Consider the following 25649-nt stretch of genomic DNA (forward strand, 5'->3'; position numbering starts at 1 on the left):
AGGATCATTCATTGTACTTCAAATAAAAAAGTTTTACATGTTTTACAATATCACTTTAAAAAGGTAATTCTTAATCTCATTTCAATCATTGCATTTCTTTACCACTACACACGTGCCTCCTGGGTAATGCCAAATGAACAAAAAATACATACAATATCCATAGATTGGTTCATGTAGTAAATGTGTACAGACAGTTTTATCAAAATTGGCTCGTACGTTTTTGAGATATGGCCGTCCATGGTTTTTGTCAGCACTTGGCCTATAAAGTTATTGTGGCTCCGGAAATAGGCGTGGCCTAAGAATGAGGCTTGTATTTTAGTATACTAGACCATGTAGTGAATGTGTACAGAAAGTTTTATCAAAATTGGCTCGTACATTTTTGAGATATGGCCGTCCATAGATTGGTTTTTGTCAGCACTTGGCCTGTAAAATCGATGTAGCTCCGGAAATAGGCGTGGCCTAAGAATGAGGCTTGTATTTTAGTATACTAGACAATGTAGTGAATGTGTACAGAAAGTTTTATCAAAATTGGCTCGTACATTTTTGAGATATGGCTGTCCATAGATTGGTTTTTGTCAGCACTTGGCCTATAAAGTTATTGTGGCTCCGGAAATAGGCGTGGCCTAAGAATGAGGCTTGTATTTTAGTATACTAGACCATGTAGTGAATGTGTACAGAAAGTTTTATCAAAATTGGCTCGTACATTTTTGAGATATGGCCGTCCATAGATTGGTTTTTGTCAGCACTTGGCCTGTAAAATCGATGTAGCTCCGGAAATAGGCGTGGCCTAAGAATGAGGCTTGTATTTTAGTATACTAGACCATGTAGTGAATGTGTACAGAAAGTTTTATCAAAATTGGCTCGTACATTTTTGAGATATGGCCGTCCATAGATTGGATTTTGTCAGCACTTGGCCTATAAAGTTATTGAGGCTCCGGAAATAGGCGTGGCCTAAGAATGAGGCTTGTATTTTAGTATACTAGACCATGTAGTGAATGTGTACAGAAAGTTTTATCAAAATTGGCTCGTACATTTTTGAGATATGGCCGTCCATAGATTGGTTTTTGTCAGCACTTGGCCTGTAAAATCGATGTAGCTCCGGAAATAGGCGTGGCCTAAGAATGAGGCTTGTATTTTAGTATACTAGACCATGTAGTGAATGTGTACAGAAAGTTTTATCAAAATTGGCTCGTACATTTTTGAGATATGGCCGTCCATAGATTGGTTTTTGTCAGCACTTGGCCTGTAAAATCGATGTAGCTCCGGAAATAGGCGTGGCCTAAGAATGAGGCTTGTATTTTAGTATACTAGACCATGTAGTGAATGTGTACAGAAAGTTTTATCAAAATTGGCTCGTACATTTTTGAGATATGGCCGTCCATAGATTGGTTTTTGTCAGCACTTGGCCTGTAAAATCGATGTAGCTCCGGAAATAGGCGTGGCCTAAGAATGAGGCTTATATTTTAGTATACTAGACCATGTAGTGAATGTGTACAGAAAGTTTTATCAAAATTGGCTCGTACATTTTTGAGATATGGCCGTCCATAGATTGGTTTTTGTCAGCACTTGGCCTGTAAAATCGATGTGGCTCCGGAAATAGGCGTGGCCTAAGAATGAGGCTTGTATTTTAGTATACTAGACCATGTAGTGAATGTGTACTGAAAGTTTTATCAAAATTGGCTCGTACATTTTTGAGATATGGCCGTCCATAGATTGGTTTTTGTCAGCACTTGGCCTGTAAAATCGATGTGGCTCCGGAAATAGGCGTGGCCTAAGAATGAGGCTTATATTTTAGTATACTAGACCAAGTAGTGAATGTGTACAGAAAGTTTTATCAAAATTGGCTCGTACATTTTTGAGATATGGCCGTCCATAGATTGGTTTTTGTCAGCACTTGGCCTGTAAAATCGATGTGGCTCCGGAAATAGGCGTGGCCTAAGAATGAGGCTTATATTTTAGTATACTAGACCATGTAGTGAATGTGTACAGAAAGTTTTATCAAAATTGGCTCGTACATTTTTGAGATATGGCCGTCCATAGATTGGATTTTGTCAGCACTTGGCCTGTAAAATCGATGTAGCTCCGGAAATAGGCGTGGCCTAAGAATGAGGCTTATATTTTAGTATACTAGACCATGTAGTGAATGTGTACAGAAAGTTTTATCAAAATTGGCTCGTACATTTTTGAGATATGGCCGTCCATAGATTGGTTTTTGTCAGCACTTGGCCTATAAAGTTATTGAGGCTCCGGAAATAGGCGTGGCCTAAGAATGAGGCTTATATTTTAGTATACTAGACCATGTAGTGAATGTGTACAGAAAGTTTTATCAAAATTGGCTCGTACATTTTTGAGATATGGCCGTCCATAGATTGGTTTTTGTCAGCACTTGGCCTGTAAAATCGATGTAGCTCCGGAAATAGGCGTGGCCTAAGAATGAGGCTTATATTTTAGTATACTAGACCATGTAGTGAATGTGTACAGAAAGTTTTATCAAAATTGGCTCGTACATTTTTGAGATATGGCCGTCCATAGATTGGTTTTTGTCAGTACTTGGCCTGTAAAATCGATGTAGCTCCGGAAATAGGCGTGGCCTAAGAATGAGGCTTGTTTTTTAGTATAGTAGACCATGTAGTGAGTGTGTGTAGAAAGTTTTATCAAAATTGGTTCGTACGTTTTTGAGATATGGCCGTCCATGGTTTTTGTCAGCACTTGGCCTATAAAGTTATTGTGGCTCCGGAAATAGGCGTGGCCTAAGAATGAGGCTTGTATTTTAGTATACTAGACCATGTAGTGAATGTGTACAGAAAGTTTTATCAAAATTGGCTCGTACGTTTTTGAGATATGGCTGTCCATAGATTGGTTTTTGTCAGCACTTGGCCTGTAAAATCGATGTGGCTCCGGAAATAGGCGTGGCCTAAGAATGAGGCTTGTATTTTAGTATACTAGACCATGTAGTGAATGTGTACAGAAAGTTTGATCAAAATTGGCTCGTACATTTTTGAGATATGGCTGTCCATAGATTGGTTTTTGTCAGCACTTGGCCTATAAAGTTATTGTGGCTCCGGAAATAGGCGTGGCCTAAGAATGAGGCTTGTATTTTAGTATACTAGACCATGTAGTGAATGTGTACAGAAAGTTTTATCAAAATTGGCTCGTACGTTTTTGAGATATGGCTGTCCATAGATTGGTTTTTGTCAGCACTTGGCCTGTAAAATCGTTGTGGCTCCGGAAATAGGCGTGGCCTAATAATGAGGCTTGTATTTTAGTATACTAGACCATGTAGTGAATGTGTACAGAAAGTTTTATCAAAATTGGCTCGTACGTTTTTGAGATATGGCCGTCCATAGATTGGTTTTTGTCAGCACTTGGCCTATAAAGTTATTGTGGCTCCGGAAATAGGCGTGGCCCTAAGAATGAGGCTTGTATTTTAGTATACTAGACCATGTAGTGAATGTGTACAGAAAGTTTTATCAAAATTGGCTCGTACGTTTTTGAGATATGGCTGTCCATAGATTGGTTTTTGTCAGCACTTGGCCTGTAAAATCGTTGTGGCTCCGGAAATAGGCGTGGCCTAATAATGAGGCTTGTATTTTAGTATACTAGACCATGTAGTGAATGTGTACAGAAAGTTTTATCAAAATTGGCTCGTACGTTTTTGAGATATGGCCGTCCATAGATTGGTATTTGTCCAAAAATAGAAGAGGTCTAAAATGAGGGTAGTAATATAATACAGTAGACCATGTATTCAAAGTAATGTATTAAGTATAATCTATAGATATTTTTGTATTTGTTCTTTTTTTAAATTATAAAATTTAATTTTAATAATATAATTTAATCCTGAAGTGATTGAACTGGTTCAGGAACTAGGTTAGTTGTAGTTCAGGAACTAGGTCAGGAGTAGTTCATGAACCAGGTTAGGATTCAAGTCAGCGGATTAGTTCTTTTTATGGATGGAATCTATGGCCAGTTTCACACTGCTGGTGACGATGATGTCTAACCAAGAAGTTCACTTTTTGGAAGACGCACCTCCCCAAGATTTCACAGGAACAACTTTACAGCTTGGTGAAGATAAATCTGGAGCTGGACCAAGTTCACTTGGTCATTCAAATGGCTTAAATATAGAAAATGACGCCTTTAAACGTAAGCATGTGTACCATAACTGCACTTTTAAAATAAGCTTTGGTTAAAGTATGAAGAGTGTTTTTAATTTCAAAGGAGAAAATAGAATTTAATTTACTGTAAATAGTGACACAGTTTAATTTTGTACATATCAGTTAAAATGCTTCACCATATAAAATCTATCAGTGCCATAAAATTAGCTGTTTTGGAATTCAGATTTTGGAAGATGCAAAGTTGGACTAGCCATCCATAGTCTCATAGTTTATCTGGAAAACACACAGTCTAGTTATCCATACATTTTTCTTTTAGAGTAGGCTATACTATTGTCAGAGAAGCTCAGAAGTAAAATTATGCTTAAAATGTACAATGTTAGTACAAAATTATATTTAATCAAGTTTAAACTGTAATGAAGTCTAAGTTACATTTTTGGATGGATTGTTAAATAATCAAAGTAGCAGAACAAGTTTATGTAATGGATAGGATGAGAAAAAGAGAAACTATTAAATATAAAATAAACAGTGGGAGTTGCAACTTATTATTTTAACGTTATTACTCAATGCACTAGTACTCCTGAACACAACTAGGCTTACCTATATAATATTTAAGGGTTGAAGATAATAACAAATTTGTAGAAAGTTAAAAGTGAAATATAAATTTGTTGCACAGAGCATCATTCTATTGTTTTATATCTGTATTGTGCATCACATGATTTGGTGTTGTTATGAGTCAGCCTCATTAATCTTTGCTGATATCAGCCATTGCACCATATCTGTTATGGAAATATCTCATTAATTTGATCATCACACAATTTTTATTCCCTAATATTTTTTATAATTGTATTTTAATCTAGGCCTAATTAATTTCTCTCCTCTTACCTTCTTCTTTACTTTGAAATTAATAATTTCAAATCAGCACAAATTAAATATGTGAGTAATGTGTAATCAACAATTTTATGAACAAATTAGTTAAGCTGCAGTATAATTGTAATTCCACTAAACCCGCTTAAAGAATTAATCAGAACTTCCGGTGCTTTTGACTCATGTAAAAGAACTACTTACGTGGCGATTAGATTTGATTAAATAAGTTTAATTTCGAATCTTTAATTACTAATAAATTCGGTCTTTAAATTCATCCTATAAAATAATGCAAGTAATACTTTAGAAACAAACTAAATTTAGAAGATGATTTTAACCAATGCTACATTAACTACAGAGGTAGAGAGGACGCGGACCGAGATGTTAACTACATATAATTTTGAACGCGACTGACGATCACCGGCTCAGCAGGTCAAGCCGGCGGTCATCGCCTCAGCGGCTGTGGCCAATCAAACAGGACTAGGGCCTGTGTGAGAGGCTAGCTAGCCCTGGAGTCAGCAATTTGTATCAGCAGTGCACGAGGCTAGCTGCACAATTCCAGCTCCATAACTTTGTTCTATTTCTATTGCAATAATATTCGATTCCAGTTTCTGGGCTCAAACCTTAAATTACTTAGTTGGTGACGGGTCAAATTAAATATTAATATTTAAAAAATGGATTTCTTTTAAAATGGAAAATTTAGGTGATCAATTAATATATACTATATTAATTCTAAAATCATAGTTAACATATATTTTGTCTGTTGGTAACGATTTACCAACGGGGCGTTACATAATAAGAGGCTACCACCATAATAGAATCATAGTATATCTTTAAAAACAGTAAAAAGTAACTAAATGTTAAACTGTTTTGTTTGTTACATTTTATAGATACACAACATAGATAGTTTTTATATAAAGTAATTCGTGTCATTTTTGTTTCTATAGTTTAGATAATCATAAATATGATTCTATTGTGGTGGTGCCCTCTTATTATACTGTAGCCCTTAGTTAGTTGAATAAGTTGAAACCATATGGAAATAAGTTGAAAACCCATTCTAATTTCCAACTTATTTCCATATGGTCAATCATCATTTCATTTCACCATGTTCTGAAAACTATTGTTAAGTAAAATTTTAATGTTAAATAAATAAATGAACTTGGCTGAGATATATGTTGGCGTGATGTTGGTCTAATGATGTGGCCACCAGCAAGTAGGGTTCTCGTAGGATATTAATTAATATTTTTAAATTTTATGTTTACCTTTCCTCAGCAATGATTTATAGTGTAGTGAAGTGACCAGCGAGAAGGAAGAAATGTGATTTATCAGTGTCATTTCCTGTCCTCATTGTTGGACTAATTAACAAATTATTTTAACATTTCCTATACCATCTCTCCCCTCTCAGCTACCACCAAGGATGTCAGGAGAAGCTTATTTCTGACACCATTCGCAATAAATTATTGGCACAGTCTTAAACGTTATTACCTTTTCTCAATCTTACCTGTACCACAGTAGTTTTTTCTATTCCCCTTTTTAAGCATCAGCTTCCCTTGTGGTACAGAAGACACAGAGGTCAGAAAGACTTATCTAATTAATTGTAAAGAATGCTTTGCCTTTGATAAATTTCTGAAATTTGAAAAATTTTAAAGTTTAATCAACTTGTCTACAAGAACTTTAATCTCAATGCTATTCTTAAATAAAGTCCTCATCCAATTTTTAGGTGAGCCAGCCCGATCAACAACCCTTGAAAATTCCTGCTAAACAAAAGTTTAATTCAAATGTATTAAAAAAAGAAACTTTTGTCCTTTCATTGTGTAACCTTCCGATTTTAATTCAAAAACTTTTATTTTTTTTTCAATTTCTGTATTTTGCACTAATTTTAAGCCTATCTGGTTTGTTTACTGTGTTCTCATTGTTTAAATGATTTATCAAGAAACAAGTATAACCTAAGTCTTTATTTGTAAGTGAAAATCTAAATAGAAAAACTATTTAAATACCATATAAACAATGAATTATTAACTAAAAACAAATTTACTTATTTCAATGAAATGCCTGATGTGAAGACAGTTGATAGGCCTCACAAAATAAAACATTTTAGGTGTTGATTTGTGTGATTTTTAAATTTAAAAATTATAATATAAGAAACCAATATAAGCTCTAACTATATTTCAAATGATAATTTTTTAAAATAAACTAACTTTAATAAGTTAAAACAACTGTGCGATAATTAAATATTAGATAATACATCTGATTATACTAGTTGAGCAACAGAATTAAAAGAGCAAAAACATTTATTTAAAAAACAACTGTACAATGTTCTACATTTTCCACATATTTAGCATATTTTACTTATCTCTATCATGAAATACAAAATATTTTCCACAAAGAGATTCATGTTGTGCTTTACATAGTGCTTAAGTGTAATATAGTGTGAGTTAAAAGTATGGATACTCTCTTAAGTCTTAGAAGGATAAAGATGGATGGATGGAACTTGGGACACCTTTCTAAGAAATAGAAGTGAACTTTTTAGTCACTGTTAAAATTTTGGCCATCTCCTCAAAATGGGATTTTGGGGGGCAGCTCAAAACTTTTAAATGTAAAGACCCATTAAAGGAGACCTCATTTTTTGAAAGGTTTTGATAAAAGAAGAAGAAGAACAGTGGAAACAAGCTTTCTTTCTCCACACAATTCAAAAATGGCAGCTTACTGAAGTTAATTAAGTTAAAATGGACAAAGATAGAAAAATGAAACTCAGAAGAACCCTCTAGGTAACAAAAGAGAATCATTTCTTCAAAATGGGCTGTTTGGGGGGCAATATGTTTCAATGTAAAGTTACAGTAGCACTAGTAATTACAGTTATGTTAAGCAATAAAATGGTTCAAACTTACTAACCTATGTTTATCAGTATGTGTATTATGTGTTTTAATTCAATAAACTGTGCATCGAATCAAACACTGCAACGTCCTGAATAAAATGATATATAATATGACGTAGGCTATTTGAATTTAATGTTCAATAACTAAAGTTTGGTTAAGACGGTAACTGTGAAAAAGGCTAAAAAAGATTAGCACTAGTCGTTTGGCACTGGGGAAATGTTTTAAAATGATTAGTACTAGTATTTTACTTTCTAGGGGGTTAATCTATAACAAACAGTCCTGTAGAATTAATTATTTTTCAATTTTCAGACAAACGAGATGTGGCCCTCGTGCCCTGGTCAGGAGAAGATGCAAGGGACTTTTTCAGCCATCGCAGTGAGCTCATTGAGAAAGCCATCAAGGAATGTATGTCTGAGGTTGTCACTGGAGAAGATGGAGATGTTTTAGGCTCTTGGCTGCTGACGGAGTAAGTCTTGAGTTTGTTTTCTTAAGTGTATACAGAGAAACAAAGGTAAAAAATTCATTTGCTCAATTTGTTGTGAAACTATATCCATCAAGACAATAAAAACCTAGATGTACTGAGTTCTGAAGTATTAGAACATGTAATCAGAATTCTTTAGTATTGCGCTATATGCAGTTAGTGATAGTTTTCTACACATAACATAGCTATGGTAGGAAGGGTGATTCAATTAAATTTTGAATTTAGCTCCAGTTTACCTTCCTTTTATTGCAGTGTCTGGTATCTGTCACAGTCTCAGAGGCTGCAATAAAAGGAAGCTTCACCGTGCTTAGATATTGTGTCTATCACATCATAAAGCACTACACTGTGTACCTCATGAGACAATGAAACTACCACTTCACCTACTTATAGGTGTCTCTAATGTCAAAATGAAGTATGTTTCATTTTGAGCTTCTTTATTACTGACTTTCTTTGGATCTCTTCAGACAAACATCATGACTCCAGATTCCAGGAGTCAGGTCTGAGACCGCGTCAGATACCAGACCATGCAATAAAAAAAGATGAAATGGAGCGAAACTCAAAATTCAAGTGGTAGTTGTTACGCTATATATGCAGTAGGCTAAGTGTTAGTTGTTACTCTCTATGCAGTAATTGTTATTTGTTACTCTCTATGCAGTAAGTGGTAGTTGTTACACTCTATGCAGTAAGTGGTAGTTGTTACGCCATATGCAGTAAGTGGTAGTTATTACGATGTATGCAGTAAGTGGTAGTGGTTATGCTGTTTGCAGTAAGTGGTAGTTGTTACGCTGTATGCAGTAAGTGGTACTGGTTATGCTGCATGCAGTAAGTGGTAGTTGTTACGCTATATACAGTAAGTGGTATATACCGTTACCTGCGGGAAATATGGGGCTAGTTTTCACAATAATGTTTCTGATGAATAATCTCTCACCTGAATATGTATGCGATCAAGCGGAATGGATAAAAAATGCTTTCAAATAGTTTCCGTGGTTACCACTAGATGTCAGTTACTCTTTTGTTTAATTCTTTTCACTTCCAATTTACAGCAATATGATGGTGTTCAATCAGTTGTTCCGAGTAATCAGCTGCATCTATTTCTGTTTATGTACAATTCTGTTTGTTCTGTTTCTGTTGTTGTTCTGTTTGTGTATTATCTGATATCATTATGTCGTAACCTCATTTTTATATGGACGGTTGCCTGATAGTTTCTAAACTTTTTTTATGTTTATCGTGAGTAAATAAACATGAGTATTTGTGCAATTACTGATTGTGAATGTGTGAATGTAGTTTAATTCGAGTATTTGTGTACTTATTGAGTGTATAAAATTGCAAGAGAAAGACTCAGAATAAGTTTTGGAAATTTTAAAAATATTGTTAAAGTTTTGGGAAAACCTGTATATAGGTTTAATTAAACACCATCATTACAGTTACGTTTATTGCTAGCATCAATCTTTAGTCCTACCATACAATGGTCAGTCAGTCCAATGTCAAAAACAGCACGATGAAATTATTTTAATATCTGGTCCTTACAAATGTATGATTAAACAGGACTCAGTATAGGTAGTAATTATGGCTTGGTACATTAATTACTGAGGTTAATCCGCTATTGTTCATAATGCTGAGATAGTTTTGTGTTATAACATTATCATATAAAATGTTTAAATTATTATCACCTATAATGACTATGTCGTGTAGTGTTGAGTGGTGTGGTGAATGACAGTAATGGGACACCTTTTTCCAATTTTAATGTTATAATATATAAATTAACTTATTGAAACGTAATATAACATTGGTACAGGTAAAAGAGCTTCTGTTAAGACATAAAGCTTAACTCTTGGTGAATTATTTTGTGCAAGTGGACCTATTTTAACATTTACTTACATTTGTCAAACTTGGAACCACATGTTTTCTCTGACACTGTAGAACTGTAATTTAAGAATATTTACAACTGCTTTCAGTGGCGAAATCTATTGGAACACTGATTTTATTTAACAAACTTGTACACTGATGTGTTGTTTTTATTGTTCTGTGGAGCATAGCTGAAATAATATTAATGTTGTGACTGAATGAAAAGGGACAGGAAGTGAGCACTTGATTGACTCCAGTAGTGACAGGCACTGAATAGAGGTAGCTTGGTTTATCAAACAGCTGTGGCTGTCTCTTTGTTTTGTCTTGTCAAGGTCAACCACTCTGCTTCCAATAGACCATCCTTGTGCAATTTAACTGAACTGTCTTCTGCTAATGTTTATAAACAAACATCCCATCAATACCACTTTCAAAACCATAGTTTAATTTACCTTCTTATTATTTATTTTATTTTTTTAATCTATGACAATGAAAATATTTGTTGAATGATTTTGCAAATAATTAAATAATTTTTTGCAATAATTTCGGTAAAATGCATTTTGCCACTGGAGATAATGTTTTTGGAAAAGTCAAGGGTTACCCACCTTGGCCGGCTAAAATAAAAAGTATCGTACACCAAGATACAAATACTTACTACGATGTTGAATTTTATGGTACTCATGAGCGGCGGGCAAAACTAAAATCTTCGGATTTGTGCTTCTACAGTGAAAATAAAGCTGAACATGGTAAACCCAGAATGAGAAATTTAAAATTCAACAGCGCACTACAGGAAATTGAACAATCTATAAATAAATATTCCAAAGGCATCTCATTAAACATAGAAAATGAGAATAGAGTGAATGAGAGCCATTTAATCAACAGCCAGTTGGAGACTAGAGTGGCTGAACACGCTTGTGAGCTACATAATAGATTTGGAATATTGATTAATAGGTATGGGCCGGAGGATTTCACTAAAATTCTGCAAGTGACTACAAATATTCTTGAAGAATACAACGAAACAGTAATAGCAAACAGTTTATTAAAATCCCAAAATAATGAATTAGAAAGTAAATGTACTGACATTGAAAAAGCCTTGCAAAAGGAAAAATCAGTTCGGTTGGAGGAGCTTGAGTTGTCTGTGTGTATGGAGGCGGATGTTGAAGTAGATGTACAAAAACACAAAGACACTATAAGAACATTAACTCAAGACTTATCAACGTATATTGAAGACGCTAAAGTGAAGAATAATATAATTCAGGAGCAAATTGCTAACACAGCCTCATTAAACAATGAACTAAACCAGCTAAGGAAAGACAATGAGTTTTCTAAACAGTAGGATTATTCAACTAAAATAAAATTGCAGAAATTGTAAATTCAAGGTTCAATAATCAAGTCAATGACTTTAAGGGTCTGGAAAACACACTGAAGCAACAAATAGTAGAATTGAAACAGCAAACTGAGTAATCTGAAAGGTAAAAGCTTAGATGGACAGGATGGTAGTGTGACTGCACAGGGAAATGATTTTACTTTATGTTCCACGTTGTTGGCAAATGGGATGGATTTCAGGATGATTTGATCTCATTGTATTTTGACTTACTTCTTCAAAGCAGTATAATGAAGGATGCCTACTTTATGAAGCCATGCATCGGTCAAGCTATTATTAAGTGTGCGGAAAACGTTGATGTCCTTTTGGAACATGAGATTTTTAATAAATCCTATGTATTCATACCAATTAATGACTCGAAAGGAGAAATGGAAGTCAGTGGCTCTCATTGGAGTCTGATGCTTTATACCAAAACTGAAAATACATTTTATACTTTGATTCGATGAATAATTACAATCTCTTGGCCATGCCAGAGATGTATTCACGAGGTTGAAGTCGCGCATGTGCTCAACAGGTCCAAGTTGTTTCACTGAAGTAAGCTGTCCTCAACAACAAGAAATGGCAGTGACTGTGGTGTGTATGTGCTCCTTTTTGTGGATAGGTTGATTGGGATGTTATTGACTCGGAAGGATCTTGTGGGTTTTGACTTTTAAGGAGTGTTTTGGTTCTTCAGAGATCAACGAATTGGATATAATCCAGAAACGTTCTATTATGACCTACTTAATATACAAACTGCAATACAAGAAGCTGGAAGAGGGTATTGCAAAGAAATTGATTCTTTGTGGAAAAAGTGACATCAAAACAGACCTACCCAAAAATAAAATACTTATGAGACCCATGCAAATGTTTGAAAGACAGGAAAATAAACCGAATGAGGAACATGTCAAAATATTAAAGGAAGAATTAAACAAATTAAAAAATGAAAATGAAAATCTTCAAAGTGTTGTTGAAATCTTCATAGTGATAAAAAAAACTGTTTACAGGACAAAATATATAAAGCTGAGTCCAGTAGGTCAGCATTGTCTCAAATGCTCCCTGCCACTGGTAAATAAAACTGCTGAGCATTCACCAAACCCAAAATAAAGGTCGAGTTAAGACCCGAGACCAAACTGTACATGTGAATAAAGCAACTAAATAAAAGTAAATCTAATCTAATAATAACTTGCAGACAGCCATGGTAGGGACCTAGGTCGTCTTATAGAACAAAAGACTACCTTAAATGTTTGCTCGTTTGTTTAAAACCTGGAGCAAAGTTCAGCCAGGTAACAAAAGAAGTTAAAGATCTTACAGCGGAGCTGGAACCCAGTGACTACCTTCTAGTGTTGGCTGGTACTAACAACATCCAGACTACAGGCATTGATACACTAATGAATGATATCACTAAATTAGTAAATGATTTCCAACACTTCAATCTTATTCTGTCTACAATACCGATGCGACACGATCTGCCTCAGCTTGATTTAAAGATATCTATAATCAATTCCAAAATTGAACGGTTAGCTGAAAAACTTTCCAAACCTACGGCTTCTGCCTCTGCATCTGCTTCCAAGGCACGTCTTCACAGCACACGGACTCCACTTTAACATGAAAGGAAAAGCTAGGATAGCAGATATGGTCTCTAAATTGAAAACAAAAATGAAGGGCACAAGTCATAATGTGCCAAGACAAACCTAAAAATCAAACACATCCTTTCTCTATTCCCATCATGTAAAATTACCGTTCTTGAAACAGACATAAACCAACTGATGGACCACTTTCTCAAAATGACCAATCGGTGGGTTTTTGCACACTCCATATCTGCCGATTTTTGAAAACACAGAGAAACACATGTCAGCTGGCATTGCCGTTGTTTTTAGGAAAAGATTTGGCCGGCCTAAAACATCTGATTTGGTAAATAAACACCTGGCGTTTCAGAAAGTAATCAATGGTCCATCAGTGTATAGTCTAATTACCAAGGACAAGTACAGTGGAAAAACCAACAAAACAAGAATATGATGCTGCCTTTCTAAAACTTCAAGAAGACTTCATCTCGAAAGATCTCAAAACACTGGTGTGTTCTGCAGTCGGATGTGTTAGAGACTTGATCCAGGTGTCTCATTTCGCCAAGAACAATTGTTTGAGTTTCAGCAGGTTACCGGAGCAACAGTCTGCATAGTCCTCGTATGAACAACCAACAGCACAGAGGCAACTGTGGAGAGGCCTCACACACAACGAATTTGTCAGAACCCTGAGGAAGCAATTAGCTGAGCACCAGGCGCAGAAACAGCAGCTAGATATCTCTCCTTCATCGCAGTCTCCACTCTCCGGTGAAGTTGTTGTGCTCAGTGATATAGGTCTCAGTGTAGATACATTTGCATCTTGTTTGTCCCCTCACTGACACACCTACACTCTCACAGAATATTTCTCTCCACTGACTCTCCTACATCTTCACAAAACACCTTTCTCACTAAGACACCTACAAAGTTACAAAATGTCTCTCCCACTATACATCTTCAACAAATGTAACTGGTAATAGTGTAGATTTAAACTAGAACTTCTTGACAACGACACAGTTCTCGGCAAACTTAGACCAGCCTTTAATTCCAAATGTAATTAGCAGAAATTTTCCAAAAGAAGACATGCAAAATCAACTTCATAAGGCTAACTTAGTATGCTCCAAAGCTAGTAATAATATGCATGCTAGAAACTATAATTTAATAATGCACTATCAACATCCGAGGTATAAGCCAAGACAAAATTTCAGAACTAAATATATTTTTATCAGAATCAAAAATAAAGATAATCTCACTGAACGAAAACATTGGCTTGACAATGAGTGTATAAATATATTAAATTCATTAAATAATTATATTTTAGGTGATTATTATGTAAGACAAAATAATCAAAGAGGAGGTTCTTGTCTTTTAATAGAAAAACACTATCCCTATATACCAATTAAACTTTTTATTGATTTATATGAAGATTTTATTTTTGAATGTTCGTGCATTGAGCTTCTTGATCATAGCGTAGTCATTGTTTCTATCTACACTATACCAGACTATAATGCCAGAAAAATATTTTTGCCAAACTTGAGAAAAATGTTCTTAATAATTGAAAAAGTATTAAAGAATAAATCGATCTTAATAGTGGGTGATTTTAATGTAAATATACTAGTAGAAAATGATATAACAAGCAAATTCTTAGAAATAATTGAATGTAATGGTTTTTTCAGTGTATGTTTGGTGATCCAACTAGAGTGTCAGTAAATACTTCAACTTGTATAGATAACATATTAACTAGAAAAGGATATGATGTTTTATAGCCAAAATGAATATTGACCTAGGTCTTTCTGACCATAATGCGATTTTTTTAAATATCCCACAAAATACAATAGAAAAGCAAGGCTTTAAAGAAATACTGGTAAGGAAAAGGATATTCTCTAGTAAACAAATTAATATTTTTATTGAATCACTAAAAAATTTGTGACGATTTAACAGTAAGCCCAATTATAAATGCCGAGGAAAGCTACAATAACTTTCTAACTTGTTTTTTAAGACATTATGAGTCTGCTTTTGTTCCAAAAAACCTGTTAAAGTTAAACAGAAAAGAAAAAAAGTAGTTTTTACATTGGATTACACAAGGAATAAAAATATCAGCAAAAAGAAAACGTGAACTTTCACTGGAAATCAAAATTCAGTAGAAGTATACAATTTCTAAGTTATGTTAAATCCTACAAAAAGATTTTCAAAAAAGTAGTTATTGAGGCAAAGAAAAGGGCAAACTCCTCGTTTATACAGAACTCAGAAAATAAATGCAAGGCTGCCTGGCATGTTGTGAATAAAGTACTCGGTAAAGATAATAAAAACAGAGAAGATAAAATTACTTTAATAGATTCAAATGACACGGAAATAAGTAATCCAGCTCAAATTGTTGAACTTTTTAATGATTATTTTTCTAACATTGTACAAAAAATTAGTGTTCCAAAGGCTACCTGTAAAAGGAATTCATAATTCATTAAGAAATTTTTGTACTGAAGAGAGGGTTGCATTGCACAATCTTGAACCTTGTACAGTTGATGAGATCAGGAGATGTGTTTTAGGTCTTAAAAATAAAATTTCTGTAGGGTGGGATGGGATACCAATAAGACTAATTAAAATCTCTGTTGATATCATTTCAGAACCATTGACACAAATAATCAATAAATGTTTAAATGAAAGGGATTTTTCCTGATAGATTAAAGTATTCTCAAGTTACTCCAGTTTTTAAAAAAGGGCTCGAAGTTAGATTTAAATAATTATCGACCTATTTCAGTTCTAAGCAATTTCTCAAAGATATTTGAAAAGATTATTCACTCTAGATTAGTTGATTACTTTGAAAAAAACAAACTCTTTTACGATAAACAATTCGGGTTCAGAAAAAACATGAATACTCAATCAGCTTTGACAGAATTTACAAACAGCATATTACATGGTCTGGACGGGTCACGGAATACAGCCGGTATTTTCTGTGATCTGTCTAAGGCGTTTTGATTGTGTAGATCATTCGGTCTTACTGTTAAAGCTACATGACTATGGCATTGGTGGAAATTGTTTGTCCCTTCTAAAGTCTTACCTAACAAAAAGGAAACAAAGAACAGTTATTCAAGAGAACTACAATAAAGTGTATTCAAAATTGGAAAAGTAATAGTGTGGGAGTGCCACAAGGTTCTATCTTGGGTCCTCTTTTCTTTTTAATTTTTATAAAACGATCTTCCTAGATCTATTACCAAAGATTTAATATTATTTGCTGATGACACAACAGCTATTATCAAAAGCTCTACTAGTGAAGAACTAATAATCACTCTTTCAGAAGTGATGGATGATTTGGATTCTTGGTTTCATTCCAATGGTTTAAAACTTAATATAGATAAAACCCAAGTAATAAAATTTGGTATTAGAAATAATAAAAATGGCAATTTTAACTTCCCAAATTTAGTTGACTCACATAAATTCTTGGGAATTAAAAATTGATAGTAATTTTAAATGGAAAGCTCATCTAAATGACCTTTTTGTCAAAACTAAGATCCATTTCTTTTATATTTTTGCACTTAAAGAGAAAATGTTTCATTTGACGTTCTAAAATCTGTTTACCATGGTTATGTGGAATCAATTCTTAGTTATGGGATTGTGTTATGGGGTCTAGCTCCTGGCATTAAAGCAGTTTTCAGATTACAAAAAAGAATTATCCGAATAATGACAAATTCTCATTTTCGAGCAACCTTGCAAATCATTGTTTAGAAATAAAAAAAAATATTAACTTTAACCAGTTATGTACATATATGAGTTGTTGGTTTATATCCATTTAAGCAAAGACCAACTAATAGAAGATCTAATATTTCAACATAATTATAACACTCGAAAATAACGCTAATTTTTTAGAATACCCCTCCATCGCTCAACATTCTATGAAAAAAGCCCTTTGTATTCGGGGTTGATATTGTACAATAACCTACCCTTAACATTTAAGTCAATGACCATAGGAAAATATTAAAAATGAATTAAAGACTGTTCTTATTGACAAAGCTATATATGAAATAGATGAACTACAGCTAAACCTCCTTAGTTAATTCTAAATAAAAATCAAGTGTTTGTTATTTTTTCTGACTAAATTTTATTGTAACATAATAAAATTACTATAAGGCTTTAGTATGTATTGTATATTATGACAATGTACCAGTTCACTATTGTAAAAAAAACATGTAAAGAACGTTTTGTACAAATAAATATCTATGTCTATGTCTATGTCTATGTCACCCATGTACAATATTCTATTGTGTAAATTGTCTAAGAGGTGTTGTAATTCATCCAAAAATGTTTTCTCTGCACATTTGTATTGTCTTTAGATACATAACAAATTGGAAAACATTTTGTTGCTAACTTTAATATTTAAAAGCAGGTCATTGGCTGATACCATTTTGTTGATTACTGACAGGAAATTAACCTTATCAACAAAGCACGTAACGCCACCAGCTCTGTAACTATCATTATAGCATGCAAATTTGTTGTAACCAGGAAGGTTGTAAAGATCATTGGAGGTAATCCACAGTTCACTTGAAACTATGAATGAAAAACTTATCAAACTTAACTCTTATTTAAGATTAGCAAAGTTCTTAAATATACTCATAATATTTGGATAAATTAAACTATAACAATTATCAGAGCCTGGCGAATTATCTGGGCAAGGTACTGTACTAATTTAGTTCTCAAAATTCAATTAGTAAGTTATATACAGTTGGAAAAAATAAACATGACTACAACTATACAAAAATAATAATTAAAATAACATAATTTAAATACGGCTTAAATAACTCAAGCAGGATGTAGCAATAATAATAATAATAATACCCATGCATAAGCTTCTACATACACTAAACAAAAGAATCGACTTACTTAGACCAAAGATTAAGCTTACCCAGATAGATTAACTCTAATACATTTGTCCCCATCCGTTTTTTCGATAAAGGATTTGCCATCTCTACTCTAAACATAAACATAACCTAACCGTACATTTTTTTCTTCAGACCAGAAAGAAATATTTTGTTGTTAGGAGAGAGATGATCATATTATATGTAAACAGTTTGGTGTGGAAAGATAGGGTTTATATTATCATGTCATGGGATTGATTGCCCTAGCATTAGTCAGCCAAGTATCTTTTATATTCTTCTTCATGAATTGGATGACCAACACGATGCACTGTCTCTTTTGAAAGATGGAATTCTGTGGGGTGCTGTTTTGTCCCAGGCATTCACCTGTAGGCCTCTTGCTGTTCTTATGTCGTTGGTGATAGGATTTACGTCTTCATTATGTGTTACGGGAATAACACTTATTTCTATAATGTCTTCTTGAATATTGCTCAGAGATGGAACTGTCTTCTTTAGGCTACTAACCTCAGATGTAAGCCTAGCAGTTCTGAGTTCACCTTAATCATTAGGGAATTGGCAGTGTCCATCTTGTCTGAAATAAATTACAAGAAATTGGCTATATCGCTTATTTTACGTCTTGAACTAGCCAATGCATTGAATACTTCTGTTTTTAGGTTGTTCAAGTCTTGAATCAGAAAGTCTTTAGTTAGGCCTTCATTGGCTGAAATCGTACCTGTATTGGACTCTTTTGATGATGAGACTTCCTTGTACTCCTTAGATTTTCAGGTTTGGAATCAAGATCAAGTTATGCTTCCATTAAGGATTTTTTTAACACAATTAGCATGAAATATACTATTACATGGTGTAGCAGTATACATAACCTCACTCTTGTGTAGCATATCACCTTCTGTCTAAATCAAGTAAACTGAACCACTGCTAATGCATACCTCAATAGCTAGTTTAAGGACAGTAATACATGACGACTATCATAAATCGCAAATCTTTCAGTTGACATTCATATAAAAATTATGGCAATAAATATCTTGAATTGTTGTTCAAGTGACATTTACTTCATTATTTTGAAGAAAAGAATTACTCGTGAATTAGTTTATGAAATTGACAGACATCTCTGGATGTCTGGAGAGTTCCTTCTGAGCATACTGACATTTCCACACTCCTAACTGCTCTTTTGTTCACAGGATCAGTCTGTGGGATCATGAGAAGGAGCGTCTAGTGGTGTTGACTTCGAAGTGTGTTCTCACCATCAAGTATGACTTCATTGCCATGAGGACTCTGGATGTCCGGAGAGTTCCCACGGAGCAGATAGACACACTTGTCATTGGAGAGTTGGAGTATCCTGTCCACTCTCTCATTCCGTAAGTTCCTGTACCAGAGGTTGTTGTAAATGTACTTTATAGGTCAAGGGTGTAAAATATTTAGCCGTGGTATGTCACCTTGGCTGCAAGAAGAGACACTTCCTAACAGTGTGGTGAGTGCAAAATTGCCATGTGCAAAGAACCGTGTTTCAAAACTTACCACGCTAAAAAAATATTTAAATATAAGTATATTTAAATTGTAAATATGAGTGAGAGTAGCTATAGTGACTGTAATGGCAATGCTGAATACAGCAAATAATAATGAAAAATATATTTATGCTTTATACTAACAATGGTGATGGTCAACTTTTTATTTTTTACAAAAACATTATGTTTTAAGTTTTAAAACAAGACTATCTGTTTGATAATGTTTATACATGAGTATTTTTGTAGAAAGAGGAAGAACTCAGGTTTAAAAAAAGTAAGTCCCATGGTTTTTTTTTGTATAATTGATTAAAAAATTATATTTATTTAAAAATCATTAAAAAAGCAGCAGTGTAAGTAATTGACAAAATTAGGAGGCAGCAGTGAAAGTGTTAAGTTGTCTTTCAAATAAAAATAACTGAGGTTTATTTTATGAGACATACTAATAATAAAGAAACTCAACCAATTTGAAAATTCTCCACTGTACCAACTGCGTAGATGATTTAACAGGCAGAGAACTGATGATAGCAGTGAGGTATTTGTGTATAAAGTTGCAGTGCGTCTGTGTTTGTACAGCTGATTACTCATACCACAAATCATTCCTCAAAGCTACGTTTCCTCTTACAACTTGATATTCATTAGTTATTTAATCTAATGACAATTTTTAACTTTACCGATTTTTGCAGTGTGTAAAATCACTAATTTCATCCTTGTTAAAAAGTGATAATATATAAACATAATTTAAAGAACTACTGTGTGTATTTATTGCACTTTTTGATTTTCAAAAGATTTAATTGTTTTTCTTTCTGATTACTAAGAGAACAATAATGGTTTAGAATACTGTATATGTGTACTGAAAGGTGATTTTTATTCTGAATAAGTGGGTGTCAATGTAATGTAAAAATACATCCACTTCAGACAAATTATTTATTCAATGTAAATATTTGTCAACTGTATGAAACCCAAAACGATCGATAGGGAATTAAATACTGATATTGTTAACCAAACAATTTTAAACTCAATATTGTTTGGCTGGTTACCAAGTCGTGTTTTTTTATAAAACATTTTGAGCATATTTTAGATATATTATGTATTTATATTTTAGATATTTTATGTATTTATATTTAAAGAGCTGGCTGAGTGTTACACTAGCTATAGCATTTGTACACAAATAATTATTTGTAATTTCAATTGAAACATACTAAACTGTAATGTTATTCGACTAAATTAAAAAAAAATATCACTTATAAAATTTACTTACTTGCCGCCACGGCCGTGTATACTCAAGTTGAGTATTTGGTCTCATCAAATAGACGCATCCATCTCTCCTGGTCTACAGATGGGCTAAGGAATCTGAACACACGGCCGAGGCTCTACTAGCCATCCACGAAACATCGTCCTCTACACACTGTCATTCTGTGATTGATTTAACTATCGGAACACCTTTTATTTGAATATTACCACGAGACAACTGAATAAGTCAGTAAGTATTTCAGTTCTTGCCTCTTTGGTCACAAGATTACCGAAGGATGGGCTCTGAGAGAAAGCCCAATATTCTTGGAAAAGAAACCCCTCTCTACCACCCGCCACTCGGACATCCAGCCTACCCGTCCACACAGATACCTTGGCCCATCTGTACCGCATCCTCCTCTACTCCTGAACAAAGAAGATTATTATCTTAACACGTACAAAGTTTCGTATTGGAAATTAATTTTACTGATTCTTTTATCATATTGAAGTTATTTATGTTTTGCAACCCATGTTTTGGTATTCACCGGACAAGTGGCGTGACTAGGATTTGTTTTGGAAGGGAATGAATCTGATGGAACAGCACATCACAGTAAAAAGGGGAGGGTTGGAGGGTTATGGAATAAATCAAAATAAATTCTATTCTAAGCCTAATTCAAAATTAAACATTTCACTGAGTATTTAAACAAGTCTGATTGCTTTTATTCCAATATTTTTTGTATGGACTTTTGAGAGAGGGAATTCTATTACTCACATCCCCCCCCCAGTTACGCCACTGCATTGGAATTCATGCATTTATTCAACCATTTGCAATGTGTTTGTGAAGCTAACTGTATCTGGTCTGTTATAGCCGCATCAACGGTCTGGTGACTGGAGTCTCCGGGATTGTGAAGGGGTGTCTGGTCCGCCCTCTCCAAGATCGCTTCACCCCCTCCCCCTCCCTCACTACAGACATTAACGCTAATCCTCTTGCTCTCACTAACTTTGAGCCTAGGTATTGCTTGTTTCTTGTCACATTCTAATATTCTTGTCATTCATTGGTCAGTGAGTTTAAACATGTTTTTTTTGTTTCCTATATAATATCTGTTTTTTTGCAAAGTAATAATTTAGTTTTACTTTCTTATTTTATTTTGAAAATCAGAGTTGCCAAATCTAAGTTTGTTTATTTTGTTGACAGGAGTTACGTGTGGTATTTTTGAGATCAATGTAGTAAGGGTCATGTGGTCCTAATTTCGACTCTCTACTCATGTACAGGGTGCGGCAAAATAACCTCCCTATTTTCATTGCTTTATTGTGAGTAGAGGGAGGCACTCAAAATGGTGGGGATAGCCGCAATCGACGAAGGAGAGGGGGAAGTTTAAGTGACGCTCCGCCCGTAGGCACCAGTTGTCAGTCACCATCATGGTGTGGACGAGTGCACAGAGAGCTTTTGCGATCGAAGCGTTCATTCGTAGCAATGAATCAGTTATCATGGCTCAACGCGAATTCCGAACGCGGTTTCAAATTCCTCCTCGTGATTCAGTACCGGACCGTAAGTCTATTGTGCTGTGGGTGAAAAACTTCAGAGAAACTGGTTCTGTTGTGAAAAAATGAGGTGGAAGACTTCGTAGTGCTAGTACACCAGAAAACATTAATGCGGTTAGGCAATCAGTTTTACAGTCTCCTCAACGATCAGCTCGCAAACATGCAGCCGCCCTTAGAATGTCCAACCGTAGTGTTCGTAGAATCCTACACATGGATCTTCATTTCCATCCTTACAAGATGGTTGTTGTTCAAGAGCTGTCTCAACGTGATTGGTACAGTCGTATGGAAGCGTGTCAAATAATCTTGGAAAGTCTCCCACCAGACGCTGTTGTTTTTTTCCAGTGACGAAGCGCATTTCCATTTGTCTGGAAGTGTGAATAAACAGGATCTTCGCTATTAGAGTGAAAACAACCTGAAGGAAATCCATGAGAGGCCTCTTCATAGTGAACGTGTGACTGTTTGGTGCGCGTGGAATCATTGGCCCTCATTTTTTTGAAGAGGATAGCAATGTTGTTACTGTGAACTCAAACAGGTATGCCAACATGCTAGCAGAATTTTTTGAACCTGCCCTACAACAGAGGGCTTTCGAGAATCTGTGGTTCCAGCAGGACGGTGCCACACCACATACTGCTCGAATAGCAATGAACATTTTGAGGCAAATGTTTCCTGGCCAATTGATTTTTCGGGGAGGGGACATTGTGTGGCCAGCGCGATCACTTGATTTAACCCCATGTGACTTTTTTCTGTGGGGTTACTTAAAGGCCGAGGTGTTCAAACATTGCCCCAGAAACCTGCAAGATCTGAAGCAAGCTATACGGGAGGAAGTTCTGCGCATACCTCAAGCCATGCTCGAGAGAGTCCACGACAGTTTCAGAATTCGCTTGCAACAGTGTATTGATAATCACGGCCACCACTTATCTCATTTTTTTTTTTTTAAAGAAAGTAGAAAAAACTTCCCATGTCATAGAATAAGTTAAAATGAATAAATTTTTTTTTTTTTTGAAAAAACTGTGGTTTTTATTAGCATTTAAAAATAGGGAGGTTATTTTGCCGCACCCTGTACATGTAATGAAATTATTCATTTACTCATTCATCCATGGGTTGTCCCAGCAAGCAAATTCCATTACTGGATTTTTTGTGTTGTGGAATTGTTGACAGGCAAACATTTGTTTCATGTTAAACGAACCCTTGTACACAAAATAAATTATGAAAGTTTCATATAAATAATTTAAATATGTTTGGTTTTGAACTGATATTATTCACGATTTTTATATTTTTGTCTGTATGTGCATTTAAACAGTGATAATGTATTTTCTACATTTAAAAAAGATACAATTAACAAGAGTGATGCCACACCATAATCTTAACTTGATCTAATTCACAGAATATTCTGTTGTTAAATAATTTTTACCAAACTTTGAGGTGTAATTTTAAGCTCAATACGTACCGTATTTAAAATAATTATTAGTACTTTATTGCAAGTAATTGTTTTATATTATTTAATTATCCAAAAAGAGGTTGTTTGTAAATATGACATTTATAAACTCAGAAACTATTTGATCGATCATTATGAAAATTAGCATATATATGTATTTTTCCATAGATAAGGTTTAAATGCTATACCCATTGATGTAACTAGACAGCGCTGTAAAATATAAGTTTTCAAAGCATCTGCACATTATAAACTGCAATTACGAGACAGTTACGTATATTAAATAGGCAAACACTATTTGAAGATGTTAAGTTATGATGTATGTTTGCCTTTAAAATAAATTTCTGGTTGAACATAAAGCTTAAGTGTTAGCCAATTTTATAATAAAGTACATGTACATGTACAATGGCTATAAACACACATATTTGACAGATTTTGTTGATCGTGGCAACAAGGTAAACTCTACTTCGGCGTTGGAAATATAATTCACTTGAACCAGAAGCACACATACAAAAAACACAATGTGTCATCAATTTTATAATTGGCTTTTCTGATTTCGTTCATGGCATTCTCTTCAGAACAGTCATCCATCTTGTAAGGTTATGAATAATGTTAACATTCATTCTACATAAGAGGCTTGTCCTATAAATGTATGCACTGCTATAATATGGCTGCTGCTGAATTTTTGAGTGTGCTTGGTTTTTCTGGTTGTCACTTTGGAAATTTATGAAATTACTTAACAACTTGACATCAAGCTTTTGGTGAAATTCTGAGAAATTATTGTCATGTTAAGGGTTGTTTTAACAGAAGATTGAAGGTATTGAAGACGTGTCCTCTTCAGCCTTTATTCCAGCGGCAGTAACAGATGTACACAGTCTAGTTTAGTCCAAGTATTCAGTGACAATTACGTTGAAATATAATGTTCTTAATTGCTTGCTGTAATAAAACGACCTTGAAATTTTAACTGATAAGGACAATTTTAAAACTAACATACTTTTGAGCTCTTATTTGTTGTATAACTATGGAGGTTTTGATCTCAGAATTGACATCTCACCTTTAGCTAAGGAAGTGACTTTTCAAGATTGTGTTTATCATTAAAAAAAACAGTGATTCAATAAATTCTGTCATTACTAATATAAAACAATTTTAACTTTTTATAATCTGTAGCGTTATGTTTTTTAACTACTATGCTTAAGTAAAAATAAAAATAAATGTAGAATAATATAATAAATAACGTATAAATACACATTAAAATGTTTTATAAAATTCGTCATCATAAAAGATTAAAAAGACTTATACATTCACAAATAAATAATTGATAGACGAGATTTAACCCGGGATCACTCGCGTGTTTTAGACTAACACCGTTACTCGCGTGTTAGGTTGAATCTAACATTTGGAAATATTGAATAAAAACTCATTTTCCATTAATTTTTTTGTTTTTATTGTACATAATTGCATCTTAAACAGTACTTTATACATTATTATGAAACATTTTAAATGGTTTGTTATAAAAAAATATACATATTGATTATATGAGCAGTTTTGAAAAAATGCCCTTGAGTGCCAAAATAAAAAAAAAACATTGTAATATTCTTAAAATGTACATTTACATAAACATGTACAGTCTCTGATTATCACAAAGGTGTTCTTGATCATTTACTCTGCATCTTGAGGGTTTTCTGCAGCTGCGCACTGGAAGCATGTCAGCACTGTAGAAGAAATATGCTCTTTGCATACTGCGTGGTTACAACCACTACATCTGGCCTGTGTATACCTGTTTTTTTCTAATAGGACAGTATACACATCGGGTTTTTTGTCCGTCTTCTGGAGGTGGTGCTGGTGTTGCAGGTGTTCCCACAATGCTCTTGATCTTTTGGCGAAGTGAAATTGATAAGTTCGTCAGTGATGACCGTCTTGTAATGTGGGGGATTGCAAGTGCTCTAGCCAACTCGGTTAAATACTTCCGTCTGGGCATTAGAATGTTTGT

General features: G+C 34.2%; 1 protein-coding gene and 1 long non-coding RNA gene across 3 annotated transcripts in view; one reads left to right on the top strand and one right to left on the bottom strand.

Moving 5' to 3' along the window:
- The window catches only part of LOC124367375 (tumor protein p63-regulated gene 1-like protein), a 63984-nt gene that overhangs the window by 16954 nt on the left and 21381 nt on the right, over positions 1–25649 (top strand). The window contains exons 2-5 of one of the 2 annotated variants that reach the window (XM_046824141.1): positions 3981–4140; positions 8159–8315; positions 19135–19311; positions 21554–21697. In XM_046824141.1, coding sequence (XP_046680097.1) covers positions 3987–4140; positions 8159–8315; positions 19135–19311; positions 21554–21697 — 632 coding nt within the window. In that variant the 5' untranslated portion in view covers positions 3981–3986. The remainder of the gene's footprint in view (positions 1–3980; positions 4141–8158; positions 8316–19134; positions 19312–21553; positions 21698–25649) is intronic. The other variant, XM_046824142.1, reaches the window with a different exon arrangement.
- Positions 4240–4845, bottom strand: LOC124367376. Its single transcript, XR_006922889.1, has 2 exons — positions 4710–4845; positions 4240–4385 (listed from the first exon to the last, which is right to left on the bottom strand). It is a non-coding gene; the product is annotated as an uncharacterized LOC124367376 (long non-coding RNA).

The sequence above is a fragment of the Homalodisca vitripennis genome, chromosome 8, assembly GCF_021130785.1.
Source record: "Homalodisca vitripennis isolate AUS2020 chromosome 8, UT_GWSS_2.1, whole genome shotgun sequence".
Classification (NCBI taxonomy): domain Eukaryota; kingdom Metazoa; phylum Arthropoda; class Insecta; order Hemiptera; family Cicadellidae; genus Homalodisca; species Homalodisca vitripennis.